The following is a 23,002-nucleotide window of genomic DNA, read 5'->3' on the forward strand; positions in this document are numbered from 1 at the left end:
GATCATTTGTGTTTGCTTAGGGGAAATGTTTATTCCCCCCTCTCCCCATTTTTTTCATCAATTTTTTTGTGTGTTTTCTATTGAGTTGTATGAATTCCTAATATATTCAAATACTAACCTCTTTTCAGATATATGAATTAAAACTATTTACCACATATGGAAGGTTGATTTTTTTGTTGTTGATGGTTTTAGGTGAGACTCAACAGAATTTGCAACCACCACCTTTTTATTTTGTCACAAAACCATTCAACTCTGTCAATTTTCAAGTGAGCAGGAAGCAAATAATAAGGGAACAGTTTTCTGTCCCAACATACAAATCCCCTGAAAACCAGGACTGATTTTATATGCTCTACTTTTTCCTTATGTGCGCTCCAAAAGTTGTAATACAAACTACCAAATGAATGAGGGTGTGAACAGTGCTACTTCAACCAACCCTGGGCGCATCCTGCACGTGAGACAAATGAGCCTCAGACCAAGTAGGACCCCAGACACAGAGGCAGGACCACAAGAGCCCAGAGCTGAGATGCGATGTCATGGCCGCCGCACAGGGCTGCAGGCGGTTTCCCTGCTATCACCAGAACTTTAGTTCTTCCTTTAAGTCTATCAGTCCTGATCCTTGGTAGAGTTCTGAGAAATCGTCGGGGCCAGCAGTGCTAACTCAAAATGCCTGTGTGCAGCAGCAGAGGCTCTGGCTGACCAGCGTGCTATTTCCACTCCCTCCTTCACCGCCTCTCCTGTGAGCCTGCTGATTTGCCCACGCGGGTAGGAAACAGACCGTTCGCTAAAGCTAACTTAATACTAATTCTTAAGACAAACTATGTTTAAAACATCAGTCCAGGGGGAGAATTTCCATCGCCTCCTAGAAGGCTACATCAAAATTACTTTTCTCTTGAGGACATTCAGCACAACCCTCGCCCACAAATACACAAACCCCATACACAAACACCTGCTTCTTGTGGTGACCAGGGCATCATTCAATGAAATTTGTTCAGGATGCCCAGTTCCTGGGACTATGACTTGCACCCAGCAGCACCTACCTCCACATCCACATGCTTCCCAGTGCTCCCAGCACCTGGCGGTTCTCCCTGGCTCTGTCACCTCAGGGTGCCGTCATCTCAGCATGCCAGCAGGTCCTGCAGTAAAGGGTTGTGATCAGACAGAGAAGAGGGAAACAGGAGGCATCTTAGGCAAGGCCAAGTGCTGGCTAAATGTAATTTGTTAATGTGATGAGAAATAGTCTTGTTGAACACTGGCTCTAATCCTGGCACGACAGGCTCTGGAGAGGAGGCTGAAAGCTCAGCACTGAGCTTTGCTTCATTAAAGAAAGTTATTTCTTGCCATAGAAAAGAGAAAACAAATGGAAAGTCCGGACAAGAATGGCTGGGAGGTTTCTTAGTTGCCCTCTTAGTCGTCTAACCTGTGTGCTAAGGTAGAAGCCGTAACTTCAACAAAAGCAATGGCACACAGGTGAAGCGGTGGGGGAAGTCCACAGGGTGACAGCTGAGATGGGGAAAAGCACAACATGAAGAATGATGTTAAAATATATATATGTAATTTTTAAAAAGAAACACACACACACAAAGAAGTGATCATTTTCTTTCCAAAAGAGATTTTGAGCACAGGGTTTCCTGTGTGAATTCAGCGCCTTGTTTTCCCTCTGCCTGATGGTACTATTGGAGAGACTGTGGAGGTTATCAGAGAAAAAGAGGGAAAAAAGACAAGGCCATGCTGCAGTAGGCAGTTACAAACCATGCTTGTGATAATGGAGAGAAGAAGCATTTAGGAAGCTAGTGAGTTTCTGGGGCACTTTTTGTAGTTGTTGAGAGGTCATACCTGCTGTCACAGACAATTGTATGGCACTTTCAGACATTAAAACAGCAATGAAAATAATTATATTAAGCCTAACCAGATGCAGTGGTGTAGTTTGATATTCTTGTAATATTTTAAGTCCTTTGCATGATCAGATTAAGCAACATGGACAAGTAATACCAGAGCTAAAAACCACTATCATCCCATGAAAGAGACCAGCATTAGTAAACAAATTCTTGGTAAATCACAAAGGAGTGAAGGCTTTGATCCAAGTTTTTTTTTTTTAAATAGTTTATTTTTACATCATTTTGTGTCTTTTTCCATCTCAGTTGTAATCCCCGTGGGCTTCCCATCACTAAATCACCTGTGTGTCATCACCATAGTCCAGTGCACTACCCCCCGCCCCCATTTTTGATCCCATTCCTCACTCCAATCCTGTAAAATGTCTCTGGTATATAGTTGTTTTTTATATTATTATTATTATTATTATTATTCTCCCCCCTGGTCCTTTATGCTACTGCTATGATTGAAACCATATGATATTTTTCCTTTTCTTTCTGGCTCACTAAGTATGATCCCTTCCAGCTCCATCCATGTTGCTGCAAAAGACATGTGTTTTTTTTTGTTGCTGAGTAATATTCCATTGATATATGTACCACATCTTTTTAATCCAGTCATCTACTTTTGGGCATTTGGATTAATTCATTGTCTTTCCTATTGTAAATAAAGCAGCAATAAACATGGGGGTGCAGGTGTCTTTTTCAATCAGTGTTTTTGTGTCTTTGGGTAGATACCTAGGAGTGGGATTGCTAGGTCATTTGGAAACTCCATTTTTAGCAGTTTGAGAAACCCCTAGTTTTCCATAGTGGTTGTACTAGTTTGCATTCCCACCAACAGTGCAGGAGAGTTCCTTGTTCTCCACATCCTCACCAATATTTGTTGTTGCTAGTTGTTTGAAGATGTGCCATTCTCACTGGGGTGAGGTGGTATTTCATTGTGGTTTTAATTTGCATCTCCCTTATTACAAGTGATGTTGAACATTTTTTCACATGCTTGTTGGCCGCCTGCATTTCCTTGATCCAAGACTTATTTTAAAACCACCTCCCTGTTAAAGAGCTTTTCCTCAAGAGAAAGATGACTTCACACTGAGTCCCTTTCCTTACACTCAGTGTCCCAGTGCAGAAGCTTGCTCTTCAAGTTGCTGACCTGCCCAATGAGAATAGCCTATTGTGCAGAAGCAGAAAGGTGCCCCATTTTGAAGCAGTTGGCAATTTTTCCCTTTCATGACTTTGAGTAAATGGTTTCAGCACCTTGAGCAGAGGACTGCCTTTCCTACTATAAAAATGGCGATGATGTCCATCGATCATGCAGAGGTGCCATGAGGCTTAATTTATTAGTTAATGTTTGTGTTACACTCTGCAGCTCTTAGATGGAAGGTGCCATAGAAATGCAAAGCAGCAATATATTATCTAAACATCTGCTTCCTCAAATAGCTCTCTAGAAAGTGTTCATTGCTTCAGCACAAATGATTTCTCCAAAAATAAATTTTTCCAGGTCTTCATTGGCCTATAAATTGTTTTCCTCTTTACTCAGTGCATAGAATTTCTGTGCAAAGTACACCTGCCTGGCACGAATCCTGCCAAAGGGGACCGCATACACTGCTCTCTGGTGCAGGTGCTGTGCAGTTACTTACAGGTTACCCTTTTCCATGTGACATTGGCCCTCTTCATTTAAAAAAAAAAAAATGATTTATTTATGCATACTGAACTGGAGCACAGAGATGAGAAGATTCACCAGAGACAGAGTGGGGAGAAGAATAGGCCGACTGACGAAATACATTGCTGAGGGGAGCAATGGGCAGGTCAGGAGAGGTCTGCCACACCATGTGGGTCACCCCCAGGGCCAAAGATCAAACTGACACTGAAGAGGCTGTGACCAGCTTGCAGTGCTGTGCCTGCTGCACCACTAGGGTGCTCCCCCCCCCCTTTTTTTAAACCATCAAAAGCCATTGTAATTGGACTTTTCTTTTGATGCTTAATTTTATACATGGGTGTATTACATCTATCCCAAGGGCTTGATGTTTTAAATTTTGGCAGTAAAGCCAAGAGAAAGCACTTAAAGCTTTCTCAAAAATAAAAGAAAATGCAAAAATGAAATTGGTCCACATTTAATCTGTTTTGATGAGATTAAAGTAACTGCCGAATTGCTGGAGATTATAATAGCAGTTATTTCTGCCAATATTAATACTGTCCATAATTTTGTTAAAATTCTCACAAGTATCCCACAGCAAGCAGATATTTATCCCTATGGAAATGACATAGTTCCAACCAGCATATGCTTGGAGTTAGGGATCTTTTTAAAATATAACTGGAAAAGAAAAATGAGTAAGTTGCATCAACATACTATATTCAAGTTTCTCTTGCTTATACTTCAATTTTGAGAATATTTTTTTCTTTGCATATTAGTTTTCTACTCTACTATTTGGGGTTAGGGGAGTGTCTTAAAGTGCTGGCCCATGCAGAGCTGTGTGGGAAGCACTGGGCCAGCCCTGAGGCAGGAATGATGGAAGAACATGGCCGGGCCTTCTCTGTGGGTTGAGGGCAGGACGTGTGAGGGAACGTAGGCAAGTTGGAGCAAACTGATTGTCAGGCAGTTTGAATAATTTTGGCAGATGCCGGGTTGTGCGGGTGATCTCTGGTTGGCTAGTACATGGCCCTAGAACATGGCCCTAGAGTGATTTAAAGCAAGCAAATGTTGGTTTGGTGTGTGCTTGATAAAGAGACATTTGGAAATACTGACTTTGTTTTGGATTGAAAGGTGTGTTTACAGACAAGCCATTTGCTATCTCTAAGAATTTGTTAGCCCCAGAGGGCAGCGCTTTTCTAGGTTCGAAATGTCCCCAAGATAAGCAAAAAACAAAAACAAAAACAAAAAACCCCACAGCTAATTTAAGAATCTTCCAAGAAAATCTTTCAAGCTTGAAAATAAGAAATTGGCTACATAATTCTTTCATCTTTTATTTCGTAGTAAAAGAACTTTATAAGGAAGAAAGTTGTAAAAATAACTAACAGCTGCCACTGATGAGCAATTGGTAAAATATTACAGATATGGGCCCTCCCTGGTGGCGCAGCGGGTTAAAGCACAGCACTAAGAAGCCAAAGCCACTTCCGCATGAGTTTGATCCCCGCCTGCCCCGGAGGTGACCACATGGCACAGCAGACCTCGCTGCCTGACCCGCCCGCTGCTCCCCTCAGCAGTGTACTTCATCCATCTGCCTGTTCTGCTCCCCGCTCTGTCTCTGGTGAATCCTCTCACTACCCCTGTGCCTCTGGCCTGTATGCACAGATAAATAAATCTTTAAAAATAAAATTACAGATACTACATACATACCTCATTTGGGCTGTTAACCTAGTAGAAAGTTAAAGTGAAAAAGAAAAGTTTAAGTTGTCTTCTTGTCCTTATTTGTTGTTTTATAACAAAATGTGTCAAGATAAGGTTTTCCAGATACTAATCCAGGGGGCTTTGAAAGAGATAAATCAGCATTTATTTTCTTCTTAATGGAGATGAGTCAGTCTCTCAACACTCATTCCTGATGCTGTAAAGCTGCTCACTGAAGTGTGTGGCCTGCCGTGTTCAGTGTTAATTGGTCATTTGAATTAATTCTCGCATCGTTTTGGAAATTCAGTTCTGACACATGGCTGTAACTGAAAGCCTCTGCCCTCATGATGCCCCCGCTGGTAGGTAATTGTTCTTAAACAGGCACCACAGGGGCATCTGGACCAGCATTTCTCAAACCACACCCAATGCAGGTATTGTTCTAAGGGTACAAACTGAGACTCCCTGCATACAGTGTTCTAGAAACGCATACCCCACTGTTTCAGGTACTGTGAGCTGTGAAACTTTTAACTGCCATTTCTGTGCAAATGAGTGGAGGTGCTTTGTAGCATGCATTGCTCTTGGCATTTCCAATATAGTAAATCATTTAATTCTCATAAAATCATTTTAGGTGGGTATTTCCAGCATTATAATATAGGTGCAGAAACGGAGACTTTGAAGATTCAAGATAGATGCCAAAGATCACAGTGCCCATAAATGGTAGAGCTAGGATTTGAACCAGTTAGACCAGCTTGAATCTGGGCCCTTAGCTACTTATGCTAATACCTTAGAATCTCCTCTGTCCTTTCAGCAGAAGTTTTGTAATGATGTCTGACAGCACAAGAGACTAAGACCAGCGTTCCTTCTCCTTTCTATGTCTCTTGTGCCTCTCTGGTCCCTCGAAGCTGTTCTAAACTTCCAAGGTGATGGAGAAAACCTAGATCCCTCTTATATAAGAAACTAATTTAAGCGTGGAAAGAACATCCAGAAGAAATGCTAGCCATAAACCTCAACCTAAATGGACACAGAACTCCTCTTGAAAATGTCCATCCTTTCATGAGTATAAGCTCACTAAAAAATGTTATTTTATAGGGCTCTCCCTGGTGGCACAAGGGGTTAAAGCACCGCATTATGAAGCTCTGGGAGCTGACCCACATGGCATGGCAGACCTCTCCTGACCTGCCTGCTGCTCCCCTCAGCAGTGTATTTCAGTAGATATGCTGGTTCTGTTACAGGGTTGCCCGGAGTGGACTGGGCCGCCTGTTTGTGGGGCCTCACCTGTGTGCTCACAACTCAGTTACACACAAAAGGGTCAATAACGGGTTTATTTACAAAAGGGGAAAGGAATAGGAAACACAGGGAAAAAGAGCGGGATACAAAAACAAAGTAAGTGGAATACCTTATGGCTAGGCTGACTGAACACACCAAGTCACGGGGTACACGGTGCGGAGAGCTGCTTTCCAAGCAAGCAAGCCAGAGAGAGAGCCAGAGCCAGCGAGAGACAGAGAGAGATGCAATCGCGCCCTATTTATCCTCCCAAAATATCCCAGAATCCATTTCTGCTAGCTCCGCCCTGGGGTACTACAGTTCTCTCCCTGGTACTGCTGGGAGTTGTAGTTTTCAATCGCTGGAGTAGTGTGTAGGGTGCAGAAAGCTGGAGTAGGGGGTGGAGTCCATAAGACTCTGCAGAGTTCCTTTAGAACATCCTTCCCCTTAACAGTTCTGCTCCCCACTCTGTCTCTGGTGAATCCTCTCACCCACCACACCTCTGGCCTGTACCCCAGTTCTGTAAGCATAAATAAGTAAATCTTAAAAAAAAAAATTTTTTCTAAACCAGTGAGAAATAACCCAAAATAAACCAAACCATAATATGTAACACAGGACATATAGATCCAAGTCCAAAGCTGTAAGAAAGAGCATTCCTACTGCTCAGAGACTGGAGTCAAATCCAGGACTATCAGTAGCCTAAACTGAGTGTAATCACCAGGTTTGCATTTCTGTTGCCAGTTAGGCAAGACTCTCCTTGAGGTTCAAGCTCTCACTGCCTCACCTTCCTCGTCCCAGGCCCCAGTACAATTGTCAAATCCTCCTTTTGGCACCTAGTTACCTGATTACCTGCTGAAATCCTGCAATTGCTGCAGCTGTTGCTGTTTTAGCTCCTCCACTGTATGAGCATCAGTACATTTCCCTTGCATCTGCTTGACTGTTGCTTTTGAAATGAACCATATCAGGGGAGGAGAGGAAGCTGCCCAAAGAGTTCTGTGGGGTTGAGGACAGCAAGAAAAGGAGCAAATGTTTCCTTTGTGATTAGAATAGTGGCAACATTTAAATGCGTTTGGAGTTTCTCTGAGGAATACCAAGTGTATTTTTAAAAAGAGAACCCTGACTCATCACTTACAAGCACAAGGGCACACACGGAAAATAGTGTGGTTTCTAACATCTAGATGCTCTGTGGGGGCGTGATAAGAGGTTTGCCTCCTCAGACAGAGAGGTGTCCTATGGAAAGAATAGAAGATCTTCTCTCAAGGGACCATGTCGGCTGAGGCAGATCTTTCTTTCAGATGTTTGAGGTAACAGGGGAATGGAAGCCAAGGAGGCAGAGGCCTGAGGATGTGTTGAGAGATGGCACTGTTTCCACAAGCATTTCTCCTACTTTCCTTAATGGAAATTGTCATACAAGCAGCCTTCCTCAAGTTCCTAGGTAAAAATGACTTTGCTAAGGAGTCAGGCACCTTTACAATGCCCAGTTCTACTTGGCTCGGGATGTGGGGAAAGCTATCCTCTACATTTGCCTAATCTTTGTCCACGGGGTGCCACAGCAGGGTGACAGCCTCAAGAACAGCGCCTGATGGGGACAGGTCTCTGTGCGTTTTTTCACCCACTTGCACAACTGCAAGATCAGTTTCAGGCAAGAAAAAACAATGGAGTTTATGTAACAAGCAGTGGAAACAGTGTTCCTCAGGCCACAAGTGGCCACCTATCTCACCTCAGTTAGTGTCCAGTGTCCAGAAGTCTCAAAAAAAGGCCGCTCATCCAAGAAGGCGCTGTCCCGCCAACGAGGGCTCGCGCAGCCCGCCGCCGTGGGCCAGCACCCAAGTCAACGCAGCTGGAGGCGCTCAGTGTGGGACCGTTGGGGTGACGATGAGCATCCCGAGCCACAGTCTGGAGGTCGGGATGGAGAACGCCAGATGCTGGACCAAACCGCAAGAGAGGCAGCAGCACCAAGAGACGGTGCTGGATGGTCAGGAGCAGATAACAGCGCTCAGAGGTGACCCAGGCAATGCTCGTTACTCGGAGGTGGTGTAAGATACATCTTCACTGCAGCTTTTTGTGAGGTGTCGGCCCACAACAACAACACACAGCTCTTTGCCGGGGCCTTTAATGCTCCTTTCAGTTGGTATCAGAGGCAGATCAAGGCAGGGGTGGCCCCAGCTTCCGTGAAGCTGCTCAGTTTCTCTCCAAGGCTTTTCCAGCTTCTCTTCTTTCCGCAGAGGTCGCCTGCTGGATGCTTCTTTTTTCTTCAGCGGTCAGCAACAGCCTAGTCTGAGTATCCAGGCGTCTGAGTCTCCCCTCAGAGGCCAGGAACAGAGCCCACCAAAAATTCTGAAAGCCCGAGCCCCACGCTGGTGCCCGCCCTGCCTTTTAGCCTCTTTCAGGACCCCGCCTACCCACAAGTCTGATTGGATCTTTTTCAATTCTATGGCCAATTGGACCATCGCACCAGGCACCTCACAGCTCACACCTGCGCCATCGGCTCTATACTCCAGGAACCAAATGCACGGGCCTCTCTACTGCCTGCAGCTGGGGGGAGCCATGGTCTGGGAACCCCATGCGTTTCCCAGCAGCCCTGGATCAGGGGCTGCCTGCCCTGGGGCAGTGTAGTAGGGGAATCACTGCTCTCCACTGTCACTGCTGTCCTTGGTCTATAGCTCAGCCCCAGCCACCGGTGGAGGGTGGCAAAATGCCCTCCACCTAGTGCTGCCACCTGCAGCCGCTTGCCAGCCCCCCAAGTAGCGCTCTGTGGCCAAGCACCAGAGCCCTCAGGGGAGGGGCTTCCGGTTTCATAGATTTGTGTTGTCCAGGCTTCAGAGGGAGGTCAGCTGCGGAGACAGTTGACTAAGGACAACCAGGTATCTTCTGTCGCTTTAGGTATTTGGGATCTTGATTCTCAGCGGCTAGATCCGCTAGCTTTTTGTGTACAAAGTCAGGAAGTGCAGCTTCTCAGAGTGCATTGCATGTCTTTCCTGACCTGAACCACAAAGCCACAGTTGGAGGGTGCATCTCCCACCAAAACAAATTTAACTCTAAGCAGGCCTAAAACCCCATTGAAATAAATTTGATCTAACAAGTCATTTCTGAATGGCACATTTAAAAGTAAAATCATTAAATGCTCTGATTTAAAGTTTGTTTTGGTAAATAGCATTTAAACATTAAAGGAAAAAATAGTAATTTTTGTATGTTTATCAAATCTCAGGAGTGTTAACTTTCTAAGCAGAAAAGAATTTTCTTAGCGCTCTGCAACAGAAATTGGATAAATAAAACCCACTTGGTTGAACACATCTCCCTGCCCCCTGATTTCAAATACAGGTTTAGGACTTCTGCCCCACGTAGGATGCCATGCAGCGCGGCAATACTCCCACTAAGATTAACTAGACAGGTGACATAATAAAATAAAAAATGAACTTCTGTTCAGTGGCCTGAGAGGGCCGTGGCTTCCATGCGTTTCAACAACACAAGTCTATATGTTGAAGAGGGGAGCGTCACAAAGAGGTGAGCTATTGGCCACTTGGAACATTTGCAGGTTCTGGGTACAGATATGAAACCGAGAAGCTGGTCTTTGGCAGAGAGGATTACTAGTGGAAGTGAAGAAACCAGCTGACAGTGTTGCAGGGGTGAAGGATCAAGTTAGCAGAAGGCAGCAAACCAGCAGCCCTGGGCATGAGCACTAGGGTGCCCTTTGCGGTCTGTCACCCAGAACAGTGGTTCCTCCTGTGAGAAGGCGAAGAAGACATCAGTGAAGGGAGCGTGTGCAGAAAGGGTGATTCAGGGTGAGAAACAGCTTTCATTAGCAAAAGGCAAGTAGTCCAGAGTATTTAATTATGTAGTAGTTTAATTAGGAAACAAGTCAAACTATCTGAAATTATTGATTAAAATAAAAAGTAAAATTTTTGTAAAGAATGGCTGATAATGTAACTTGTATCTATCAGCAACATGGGTACAAATATCATCTTAGAAACATAATCAAATTAATTTCTTTTAATATACTTCCTCATTTGCATTTTCTGACACTCTTTTCCAAACACTTAAACTTTTCTCTCACTATGTGCATTCATTATTTTAGGAAGAAAAAGAATTTGAGAGACAGACTGATTCTGTTTGAATTGTCAGAAATCCAAATTAAAGGCCTGAGAGTTACAGGTGTAAAGTTGGCATTCAGGCCACTTTTGACTGCAGCCTTCTGAAGTACAGAGTTGATGCTGTGTGATGTTCACAGGATGCAGCCGACCTTAATTTTTTGTCATATTTTGTAACAAAATAGTATTTCAGCTCTCTCTGCTCAGTTTCTTCCCACTTACAAGCTATGCAAAATACCACATTGTAGATGCTTGTGCACTTATTCTAGTGGGTGGTATTTGTCTGACATGAATATTTAAAAAAAAATGGGTAGCATTGTTAGATATTGCTAGTGATTTACCTTTGAAAAAATTTCTATTATTTCTCTTTCGAACTTGTGGTTTAGATGAAGCAGTCCTAAGACCAAAAGTGAGGTTCTAATCTCTTTATTTTTTCAACCAAATTTTAAAAAGGTGATGATAAAACTGAAATAAGATTATAATCATTCACCCAGCCTAGATTTAATATTTTTTATTATTTAAATAATTTTAGCCATTTAATTTTATAGACTGTGTACCACAAAAACAGTACTTTTATCTACTTGTGTAGTGGGACGCCACATGAGGTTTTTAGATTTTTTGAAAGTGTTACACACATACATTCACACTTTGAAAATCATTGAATTAGTTCCATTTCTTATTTATTTTCTTTCATCGTTGTTTGCTTTTGGATAGCATTTGAATTCTCCTCTTAGGTGTAGTCTCCCACTACCATAGTACCCCCGATTTATCACCACAGTCCCCTGTGCTCTTCCTTCTCTTGATGTGACCCCCCGAGGCCAGAGGCTCAGGGGTGGCGAGAGGCTTCACTAGAGACAGAGTGGGGAGCAGAACAGGCAGATCGACAAAGTACACTGCTGAGGGGAGCAGCGGGCGGATCAGGAGAGGTCTGCCACGCCATGTGGTCACCTCCGGGGCAAGCGGGAATCGAACTCATGCGCAAGCGGCTTTAGATTCTCAGTGCTGTGCTTTAACCCGCTGTGCCAGGGGCCAGGTTTCAGCTTCTTAGTGTTGTGCTTTAACCAGGAGGGCCGAACCCTATATTCTTAACATACTTAAAAGTACAATATATTTTCTGCTGACTATAGCTACCAGCTTGTACTTTTCATCTTACTTAACCAGAACTTCATCCTGCTGACTGATGCATCCCCAACCTCCCTTGCCCTGAGTAACCACCATCCTAGGACTTAGATTTTACATATTTGACTAGTTCAGGTACTTCATATAAGTGGAATCATGCAATAATTATCTTTCTGCATTGGATTTATTCCATTTAATATAATGTCCTCAATTTTCATCCATTTTCGCGTATTGCAGGATTTCCTTTTTAAAGGTTGAAGGATATTTTGTTGTATGTATGTATATACCACATTTTCTTTCTACTGTATGCGTATATACCATGTCTTTTTCATCCATTCATCTACCACTGGACATTTGGATTGTTTCCATACCTTAACTTTTATGAATAGTGCTGTAATGAACATAAGAGTATGAATAACTCTTCAGAAATCCTGATTTCAATTCTCTTGAATATACACTTACAAGTGAGATGTCTGGATCATATGGTGGTTCTACTTTTAATTTTTTGAGAATCTCCATACTGGTTTCCATAATGGCTTTTATCACTTTGCATCCCCAAAAACAGTATGCAAGGGTTCCTATTTCTTCATCCTTGTGAACACTTGGCTTTGCTTTTTGATAGTCATTATCCTGACAGTTATTAGATATCTCATTCTAATTTTGATTTGTATTTCCTTGATGATTCATGATAAAAGACATTTTTGTATATATTTTGTACATTTGTATATCTTCTTTGAAGAACTGTCTCAGTCCACTTTTTTAATAGGAAATAATTTTTTTTGAGTTGTATGAGTTCCTTACATAATTTTCTGTGATTGATCCTTATCAGTTATCTGGTTTGCAAATATTTTCTCTCCATTCATACGTTACCATTTTACTGTTGATTGTTTTCTGTGCAGAAATGTTTTAGTTTGACGTCATCCCACTTTTTTATGTTCAAAGTGATTTTATTTTCATTTTAGAGATACTTACAAAGAACAAAATATATTGTATAGTAAAAAGGGTTTTATTTTTGGTGGGCAATTTAAAACTTTTTTTTGAAACCCAGGGACTTTTATTTATGGGTGTGTTGGGGGGGGAGGTAAATCTTTGTGTTTACAAACAAAATTTTTTTATTGAAGTAACACTGTATTAACATTTCTATGTTGGTGTGCATGATTATAATTAACACCTGACCTGGACTCTGGAAAGATGGGGGCAGAGTGAGGATGAAGGCTCCACTCCTCAGCATGTTTACAATCAAATTATACCTCAACAAAAATGGTTTCACTTGTGTGGCAGAAAGGAAACTGAAAATTTAACAAAACATAGTATTTGGAGAGTGTATAGCAATAGGTCTATAAGAAATACATTATGTGAGGGGAGAGGGGAGTTTGTGTTAAAATTAATTCAGTCAACTAAAACATGTATTTGCTTATTTCTAATGGTTACAAAGTTATATAGCTTTCTTCTTTTTTCTTTCTTTTTTTTTTTTTTTGTTGCACTCTTAGCAGCACTTTAGTTCTAAAGATGACACTGGGGAATGATCTCGCATGGGAACAATATAAACCACTATCATTTACTGAGCACCTACTCTATACCATAGTGAATATAATTGTATGACATTCACAGCATCTCTACGGGTTGGGGGCATTATTATCACCTCTATCTAACAGATGAGGGAGTATTTGCCTACTTAACTAAATGAATCTAAAGAGCAGAACATTTCAGAATGTATGCAGAATCAAAATCGGGAATTCAAAAATTTCTCTTTTCAAGCTCTAGTAGAAACATCACTAGATGGTAGGAATCCAAACCCAGTTGGCTGACCCACTGCAAGTTTCCATGTTAAATGATTTTGAAAGTTCGGCCAGTTCACCAAACTATGGATAAATTTCTTCTTTAATGCTGACTACTCAAATTAATTTCAGGAGTGTTTTCACTTGTAATGGTCAAAGGCATGAACCAATGGTAAAGTAAGGGGAATCGAAGTTTAGGTAAGAGGTGATGGAGTTGTCAGGTCCTGTCACTTAGGAGACATAGAAGCTGGCGTCACAAGGCAGGAAGAATGCTTAATGGGGTGGGCTGTCCCTCCCCATCTTCAGGGGTGACCACATGTCTCTAGTTCTCTGGAGACTATGTCAGAGCTGCCCAAACTGATGGGCACCATAGGACTCAGAGACCTGCACTGCGAGGCACCAGTGATACAATTCTTTAGTTGAAGAATGGTTTCTCAAAGCGTGGGTTATGAATCACTTGGTGTGCCATGTGTTATTGAAAGTATAAATTCCTGGAGAACTGAGAACAATCAGCCTCTATAGAGGCAACTATGGAATCTGTATTTTAAGCATACACTTTTGGGCTCTGTGATGTAACTTCGCATTCAAACCTGGAATTAGGCCAGAAGAGTCCATTGTTGGTCCTCCCTAGTGGTGCAACAGGTTAAAGCACAGCACTACAAAGCTAGCTGCAGCCACTTCAGCACGAGTTTGATACCCTGCCAGAAAGCTGACCCACATGGTGTGACAGACCTTTCCTGACCCGCCCGCTGCTCCCATCAGCAGTGTATTTCCTCCATCTTCCTGTTCTGCTCCCCACTCTGTCTCTGGTGAATCTTCTCACTGCCCCTGCTCCTCTGTTCAGTACCCCAGTTCTGTATGCAGAAATTAAATCTTAAAAAAAAAAGTCTATTGTATCTCTCTCAATAACTTTAATATTCTTCAGCTAAAATCTGTTTAGAAGATTTACAAAAAAAGTCATGCTTAAGAATAGCCCATTTGAGCAATCTACATCCCGTAATTGGCAGAGGGTGTTAGGGGAGCACAAGTTTGAAATGTTTACCTATGCTTACAACTCTGGTCACTGTAACTGCCAAGTCTCATTTTGCCACCGTGTGACATATTTTGTGCTCTGGGAGACAGAACTTCCTTCTGTAACTGTTTACTGAGAAACTCACTGCAAGCAAGCCATCATTTCCCCCTGTGGAACAGTCACACTTCAGACATCTTTTGATTAAAGAACTAAAATTAAGACCAGAATAAGGACTGAAATGAATAAAATAGAAGTCACAAAAATTCTGTCTGTAAATTTAGAGACACATCATCAAATATTGTGTTTATCTCTGGGTGATGTGGCTTTTATTCTTCAGACTTCTCAGGTTTAATTTTACAATGGCCACCTCTTGGATTTATTTTGACTATTTTTATATTACTTTGATAAAATTTTTCATTCATAAAAACTTTTTTAAGGAAGCAGACTTTGAGGTCTCATCCTATTTCAATAAATGTAGTCAATCTTTTATAGTATGATGTCTTCTAATCATTTTAGCAGACTTATATGTATGTTCTCTTATCTGATTGCCACTGAAAGTGTGAAGAAGGAAGCTATGTTCTAGATTTTGGAAACCATTTCAAAGTAGGCAAAAAACTGGAGATCCTGAATATTTGCTTCTGAAGGATTCTGAGAGATTATGGTACTGACATTTAAATGTTAAACAACATTTTCACCATCTAACATCTTTGAATTTGGGACACATCTTCTAAAACAGCTTCGGATATAATTCACATAGTATAAAAGCTACCCTTTCAAACGATATAATTCAATGTTCTTGGATTTTTTTTTTTTTGTAATTTCAAAGCTGTGCAGCCATCACGAGTATTAGAAACATTCTCATGTCATCTCTTCTTTTATCTTTCCTCCTCAATACCTAACTACAACAGCTATCGTTTGTGTCCCATGAGTGTCTATTTCTGAAATATTTGAACTTTTGTGCCTGACTTCTTTCAGTTAATGTTTTGAAAATTTATTCATGTTGTAGTATGTATCAGTATGTCTTTAATTTTTAGAGCCAAATATTTCATTGTATGGGTATGAAAATAAGCACACACACACATATATATATATATATATATATATATATATATATATCACATTTTGCTTACCATTCATCATTGATCTTTCAAACTATTTCTACCTTTTGGCTACTGTGAATAATACTGTTCTAAGCCTTCATGTTTCAATTTTGTGTGAATACACATTTCAGTTCTCTTGGGTACACACTAAAGAGTAGAAATGTGATGTAACATGGTGACTGTGTAGTAATTATTTGTGGAATTGCCGAACTGTTCCAAAGAGGCTATTCCATCTTATTACACTACCACCAAGTGTTATGAAGGTTCTAGCTTTTCAACACCTTGCCAGTATTTATTAATAGTATCTCTTTGACTTTAGCCAACCTAGTGCATATCAAGTGGTATCTCATAGCTTTAATTTGTATTTCCTTGATGTCTAATGACATGAGCATCTTTGTGTGTGTGTCATTTATATTTTTCCTTTGGAAAAATATCCAAGACTTTTGACCATTTTTAACTGGGCTTTTATAATTAATGTTATGTGTTGTAATTGACCTTACCAGATATAATCTCCAAATATTTCCTCCCATTATGGGGGTCATTTTTTAATTTTCTTGATTATGCCCCTTTTTCACAAAACATTTTATCTTTGCTAGTGTAATTTAAGAGAGTGTGTGCACATTTTTTGTGTGTGGTTAAGAATTCAACAATCCGAGGTTATAAAACTTCCTCCTGTGAGTGTTCTAAGAGGGCACAGTTCTTCTAAGAGTTCTGTAGTTCCAGCCCTTTGGTCTATTTTAACCTAATTTTTGTATATGAGGTAGCATCCAATTCATTCTTTGGCATATGCGTATCTAGTAGTTCCAACTCTACCTACTGAAAACATTATGAGTCGTCTTCAGATTCTTGTCAAAACGGACAGATCTTACAGTTGTAACTGGCTACATTTTTGTGATTCATGGTAACTTAGATTCAATAAAGTATGAACAGTTAACTCCTGAAATAAAAACTATATAAATGTGCATTTTCTTTTGGCAATGGAATCTCTATCACTCTCAATTATACTAAGACTCCTTGAATATGAATGTGGTGGGAAAAAAGCTGTCATGAATACATACACTTCCTTATGAAAGGCATTTTAGTTTAATGCTTGAAGGCTTACATACAATCTTTATGTTAAAATTGAATGAAGATTGTCACAAAAATAGTAATCTATGATCATGAAGAAAATCTATCAATTCTACAAGGTGAGATTCTCATGAATATTAGGTTTGACACTGATGCAATATTATGAGAAATAATGTAAGTACCAATCTAATTTTGTTAATAAAAAAATTAAGGGGATTTTCAGAATCTATATTTAAATGTGTTGTGTAGACTGAAAAACAATAATGAACTCAAATCTGTTTGGGACCAACTTGGATGTTTGAGAAATGCAAAAACAAAACTGACTTTTGACTGACTTTTGTATCATCTTCTTATTGAATGTCCCAATGAAACCAGTGCCAATTGAAAAGTCTGAACACAACCACTCACAAACATACTGAGATCCGTTTAATAGTTTTGAAGATTTTTTTCCTGTAAAATGGCTTGTATTTCCACAGGTACAATAGTGAAGAAATAAACTTTTCAATTTGACATGAAATATAAAAGAAGAGTTTTTACAAATATATCCATAAAATTTAACTGCTCATAACACTATACATGGTAAATATGACGACCCCTTAACTTCTAGCCTATTTAATACAGAGAAGCAATTGTTCATCTCAGCTAAAACAAAACAAAACAAAACTTCCCTTTCATCAAATTAATTTTGTTTAGAAATAGTTAAGTAGAACTGGAAAAATATTTGCTTTTCCCTACCTTCCTCTAGAAGTCTCCATGAAGGTGAAAACTTAGTTGAAAGAATGTAAGTTTAACTGAAAAGAAACTTTTTTTGTCTTACTACTTCAATAATGCTTGCATTCCTGTTATTAAAGAGATCCTGAAGTTGTCTCGTTGGCCTTTGAGACATACAGAATCGATTACAGAGTCGTGCTCTATTCTAGCATGGAAGAAGGAACTTCCTCCCTTCAGCCATAAACACTAAACCATGGGGATTTAAGATTGACAGTCAAAGGAATAGAGTTGGAGCTGGCTTAAAATCAGCTCTGTGGTTTTGTCTCATGAGAAATTCCACTGTGAAGAGAAGGATGGCGTGAGAATAACTAGTTTTTAGCCAGCACTCACAATGGTGTGATCATATATCCTTTAATGCAAGCCCAAAGAAGAGAATGGCTTTTAAAAAGAAAAGTTGATTAGAATCAAAGTACTGCAGGTAACAATTTGTAACCTATGTTGCACTTCAATTGAGGAGAAAACACAGTTCCTTAAACTCCTAAAAGTGCCCAAATAACAATACTGAGCTCCCAAATAACAGGGGTTTGAATTTTTCTATATAAGCAAAAACAAAGTTGACGAAGAGTGTTCCTCAACTTTCCAAATACAATATATGTAATAACTTAAAATAATTTCCCTACTGATACTGGAAATGAATTCTACAATCATGTGTATGCCAGTTTCTGGCATATTTCTGCATCCAGATTCATTAGTCTCCTTAATGGAGCCCATCATTTTTCCAATGGCTTTCTCCTTTCTTTATACCCTAACCCTGAAATTCTATAACCAGTTATATCACGTGGCTTCCCTGAGGCACAAAGGTACCAAACTCTATAATTAACTATCGAGGAATGATAAATATGCTCTCTATTTATATTAAATGATTTTAATTCTTTTGGGCCACAGTTGGGGCGGGGGAACCAAACCCAGAAAGCGTAATATTTACTCTGCGGTGTGAATTGTAGCCCTTTTTAGTTGCTAAATGTGAAACCAAATACGGGAAATGTGAAAAGTTGCAGCATGCATGACCTGGCAGCACCAATATTAATAATTAAAAAAACCTCTGGATTAAAAAAATATTCAGAGTTGTATCCCATCTACTCTGAATCTTTTTTTGTAGTAAAATGACAAACAACTGAAAAAAAATAATATCTGTGGGAATACATCACTGAGGCTATACTTCTGGAAACCTATTCACAAAAGGCATTTCGATTAGGCTGAGGTCAGATCATTAGTTGGCAATTTCATATGTACACACCTAGGGGACGGGACTCACCCTTGAAGGTGACTGCAAGCTGGATATAAAAACAGAAGTAACGTTTGAGAAGGATCTTTACTTTTTCTGAACTGTATTACTTGACTTTGGTGAGTTAAGAATTTGTTATTCTCACAAAATGAATTGCTTGCAACTGGGGGTAGGGGAAGGTGGAATCTCATTAACCAAATTTATAAGGGGAAAGGTGGCCAAGATCAACAGGGGTCCTTCCTTGGAGCTCGGCCATTCTCTGTGGTGGCAGAGGGGGAGGGTGGGAGGAGGGAGTCCTTAACTTGTAAGTAAAAGGACAAGATGGGGTTCACTGTCACACCTTCTAAGAACTGGAAATTGCAACTTGTACTTCGCTTTCTGAGTTTACTAAGTCAGAAACTTTTCAGGGTGGAAAAGAACTTTACGTGGGGGCATATATTGCATGTAGAACTATGGGACGTCCATACTGCTGACCCTTGAACAACTTGGGAATGAAGGGCAGTGACCCACACATGGTCGAAAATCCACAGGTAACTTTTTCCCCACTGGAGAGGTGAACTGTTTGTGTGGAGATGATACACATCACAAGGCATCTAAAAGAGCGACTTGAGACCTTAGACGGCAAGAGCAGGTGGCTATGAAATGACAGCACAGTATGCTGTGCGGTGGGCGATGATTTAATGCTGCATCTTTACATTTGTCCCCATTTCTCCGGGTGGTAACATGATGCCATGTCCCATTTGTGTTTAAGCTTTCCTAAATTCTAATTTTTGATGAGAGATTTGTGTATATCTTAGGTAGCAAATGATAAAACAGGCTATTAATGACATATATTTTATGCACGTCACAACCCCAACTTTTCTTGATATTTCTATGTGCCTCATCTGTGAGCTTTTTGTCACAAGTCTCAACAAAGTTTCCCAGTATGCTTATTGAAAAAAAAAAAATCCCTGTGGAAGTGGACCTGTGTAGTTTATATCCATGCTGTTTAGAGCCAACTGTACAATCCTTGAGATGGAAAAGCACATCAGAGCATGATTTTCTGGGAACAAAAATCTTTTTAGAGATAAGATCCAACCGTCTGGATGCAAGACCACTTGCTTGACAAGAGGCTTGAAGAATATCTTTCTCACATCTTGTAGCCAGAGGAAGGAGAAGAGGGGCCGCCTGCTTTCCTTTGTCATTTTTGGGGAGCCTAAAGGATCACTGTCAGTAAAGCTAATCACTGGAGACTCTGGCTAAAATAAAGACACTTGAGATATTATTCTGGGCAATCCCACTTTTTTCTTATATCTATCTGCAGAGAGAGTACGTTAGAACAGAGTAAGCTATCAATCAGAGGACTGCTGTTGGATTTTTCATATCGCCAAGCAGTCACCAAAACAAAATGCCTCATTATAATTTTGCCATTGAAAAGTAAAGCTATTTCAAAAATGGACAGGCTAAGCTTTTTAAATGTGAAGTCAAATTAAGCAGCAGCAGCCAGAGTAATAGATCTTATTTTCAAAATAGGTTAAAACAGTTGAAAACAGGCAAAGCTTAGAAAAACCAATTCAAGTATGCATGTATTATAATACAAGCATATTTCCAAAGGTTACAGAATCTAGCCCTAATCTGCATTGGCCAATTTAAGAGGATGTTTCGTTATTTTTTCCATGTGGTACACATCCATTTCAGCTTGGCCAGCTCAGCCATTCTCATGTCCTCAAAGACTCTTCTATTCTGGGAGCAGTGACACCACTGGCACCCCACATAGAGAATGAGCATCCAGAAATTATTATTCTAAGTGAAATGAAACTAACAGAGAGGGATGGCAGAGCTCATATGAAATTCTGATTTAATTATTCCTCAGTAAACACTCATTTGCTCTCTCGAAATCAGGAATTTCAAATTATCACTGCAGATGTACGGCTTGGTGGTGTGTATATCTAATGATCACATTTAAATTTAGTTTGATTTGCAAACATTTTCAAAACTTACAGGGCTCTGTAAGCTGCAAGGGGAGGTGACAGATGGCAGGAAGGGAACAAGCAGAAATGCCTGCATCGTGGTGCTGGGTTGCTTTTGGGCTCCCAGAATTTTAGCTTTCTTAAGGGGGGAAAAGAAAAAAACTTACGAAATCTCAGTGAGTAGTTCTCAAAGTCGAAGCATGCTTAAATCTGAAACAACCCAGGAAGCAAATAAACTTGATAGCATGGTGCCTAGCTGCATTTGCTGCTGCAGTAGTGACCTTATGTTAATGTATTTTAAGAGTTGCTGCATGTTAATCAACCAAACAGATCTGGCCATGCAGGATGAACGTCGGGGATAAACTGGATTAGACAGAAACAACAAAAGGCAGACTAAGAGTTATGGGACAGTGTTTGAAATGCCAAAGTATTTGATGAATGTGTCTATAAAGTGACCCAGCTCCACTGAATTTAACAACAACAAAAAAAGACAAATATGAATATCCTCTCCCCCCTGCACAAAAAGTAACCACCATGCCCAAGGTATCCTGTTCACTAAGTTCATTCTTGAGAGCTTCCCACTTTGGTATCTGGCCCACGTCTAGCCTGTGTCAAGTACCTGCAGACACTGCACGTCGTTCAGTGAGCACCTACCCTAGAAAGCATGGACAGGTACACGGACAGTCCGCAACTTTTGGATAAATGTCTTTGACATTTTGTAAAATAGGATTTAAAGTCTTGTCCATGTCTATAAAGGAAAAGGATTATTTAAAACCCACGGCTCAAAGGAAAACGTGGGGTCTTAAATCCAATCATCACCGAGCCAGCACAGTTCCGTGCAGCAGACTCCGGTGGCGGCGCCCCAGTTCTGGGCATGCACCACGCCGTGCCCAAACCCTGGCACATTTCATGGGTGAGTCCCCTCCTTTGTCCCCAGCCTCAGGGCCCCTCCCCTTAATAAACAGTATTATAAAAAGGTAAAATCTAGAGTTAGTGGCAAAATCTTCACAGTAACTTGTTAATAAAGTTGTGGATGGCTGTCAAGGGCATCAGTCAACTGGACCCTGGAAAATCAATTTGATGCAGTTCTGTTCCCCAACCAGCTGCGTGGCACAGAAAGGGCAGGCAGCGTGAAATGCATGAGTCCCGTGAGGCAATGGGATCTGAGACCAATACTTTGCAGACTTCTCTGAGCACACGTGTCCACAGGGGGTGAAAGCGTGGGTGGGCGGCCCCGCGTCCACGTAAAATCCAGCCTCACAGCCGAGCCACAGAGGCACGTAGGGGCCCACGGTTCTGCACATGGGGCACTCCCGCTCGTTGGCCTCCGTGTCACTCCGGTGGCCCCAGTTGTGGTAGCCGTGCACGTGGCCACAGCTGAGATACGCCCAGGGCTGCTTCTCCTCCACCACCTCCTTCCTGTTGATGCTGGGGAAGGCCAGGGTGTTGAGCCCCACTGGGCACTGGGGCCGGGCAGCGTTGATCTCCTGCCGGAGGGCCTCGATGTGCTTCTGCGTGGGAGTGTGGAAAAGGCCATCGGCTGTTCTCCAGAGAAGAGTGGCCCCGCACAGGTCGATGAGGGAGCCATCCTGCAGGACATTGGTTTCATTTTCCACCTACAAGTTTGACAGACACGCCCTTAAAAAGCAGAATGTAGCAAACTAGCATTCTCCTCAAAATAAACAAAAGTCATCTTTGAAGCTGACAGAGGGAGGCAGTTTGCCCCACTGTCACCAGGACCTGAACTTAATGCTCCTTGAGCCTCGGTTCCATCGCTTCAACATAGGTACCACACATACTAACCATGTTGTAGGGCCCGCAGCACAACACACTTACCTTAGGCGCTCATGAAATGTACAGTTATTTTAATAAACACACATCTCCTGAGAGTTTATGTTTTCTTCTTGAGCCATACCAAGCTCACGCCTTGGTTTCCGAAGGCAGTCTTCATCCAATGAAGACTCACACTCATACTGACCAGTCAGTCCACAGCCACTCGTGGCAGGTCCAAGAAGTTCCTGCTGGCTCGTGCTTCACAACACTCTCCTTTATCCTGCACGTCGAAGGCCGGGTGCAAACCACTCATTTCTAGAGGTGTCTGTGTGTGAGGGACCCGGGTACTCACAAGGCTGAGTAGCAGCTGTGCAGCAGCACAGCCAGATGTGGTCAGTGGGAGCATGGCCACCTCCCTTAGCCACTGAGTGGGGACACCAGTCAAGCCACCCCTACACACCAGGCGCTTGTTTAGAGCAGTAGTGGGTGGCAGACCTGGCACAGCTGGAGGAAGTGAAGGTGAGGGGAGTGCTGAGCGTGCTGGGAGCCACCACCCCACGCAGCCCCGAGCATGGAGCCTAGAGCACACAGCTGGGCTGGCAGTTACGTAAGCCCCAGGTGCCTCAGTTTCTCCTGTAAAATGCCCTTCCATAAGGGCACTGTGAGGGC

At 41.6% G+C, this 23,002-nt stretch overlaps 1 protein-coding gene across 1 annotated transcript in view; it reads right to left on the reverse strand.

The window, feature by feature from the left end:
• Window positions 1–18,442: 18,442 nt before the first annotated feature.
• Window positions 18,443–23,002, reverse strand: part of PELI2 (pellino E3 ubiquitin protein ligase family member 2) — a 108,213-nt gene continuing 103,653 nt past the window's right edge. Inside the window, exon 5 of the mRNA XM_012724685.1 lies at window positions 18,443–22,176. Within this exon, the coding sequence (XP_012580139.1) occupies window positions 21,610–22,176 (567 nt within the window). The 3' untranslated portion in view covers window positions 18,443–21,609. The remainder of the gene's footprint in view (window positions 22,177–23,002) is intronic.

The sequence above is a fragment of the Condylura cristata genome, unplaced genomic scaffold (genome assembly GCF_000260355.1).
Source record: "Condylura cristata isolate star-nosed mole 26May11 unplaced genomic scaffold, ConCri1.0 scaffold00013, whole genome shotgun sequence".
NCBI classification, from domain to species: Eukaryota; Metazoa; Chordata; class Mammalia; order Eulipotyphla; family Talpidae; genus Condylura; species Condylura cristata.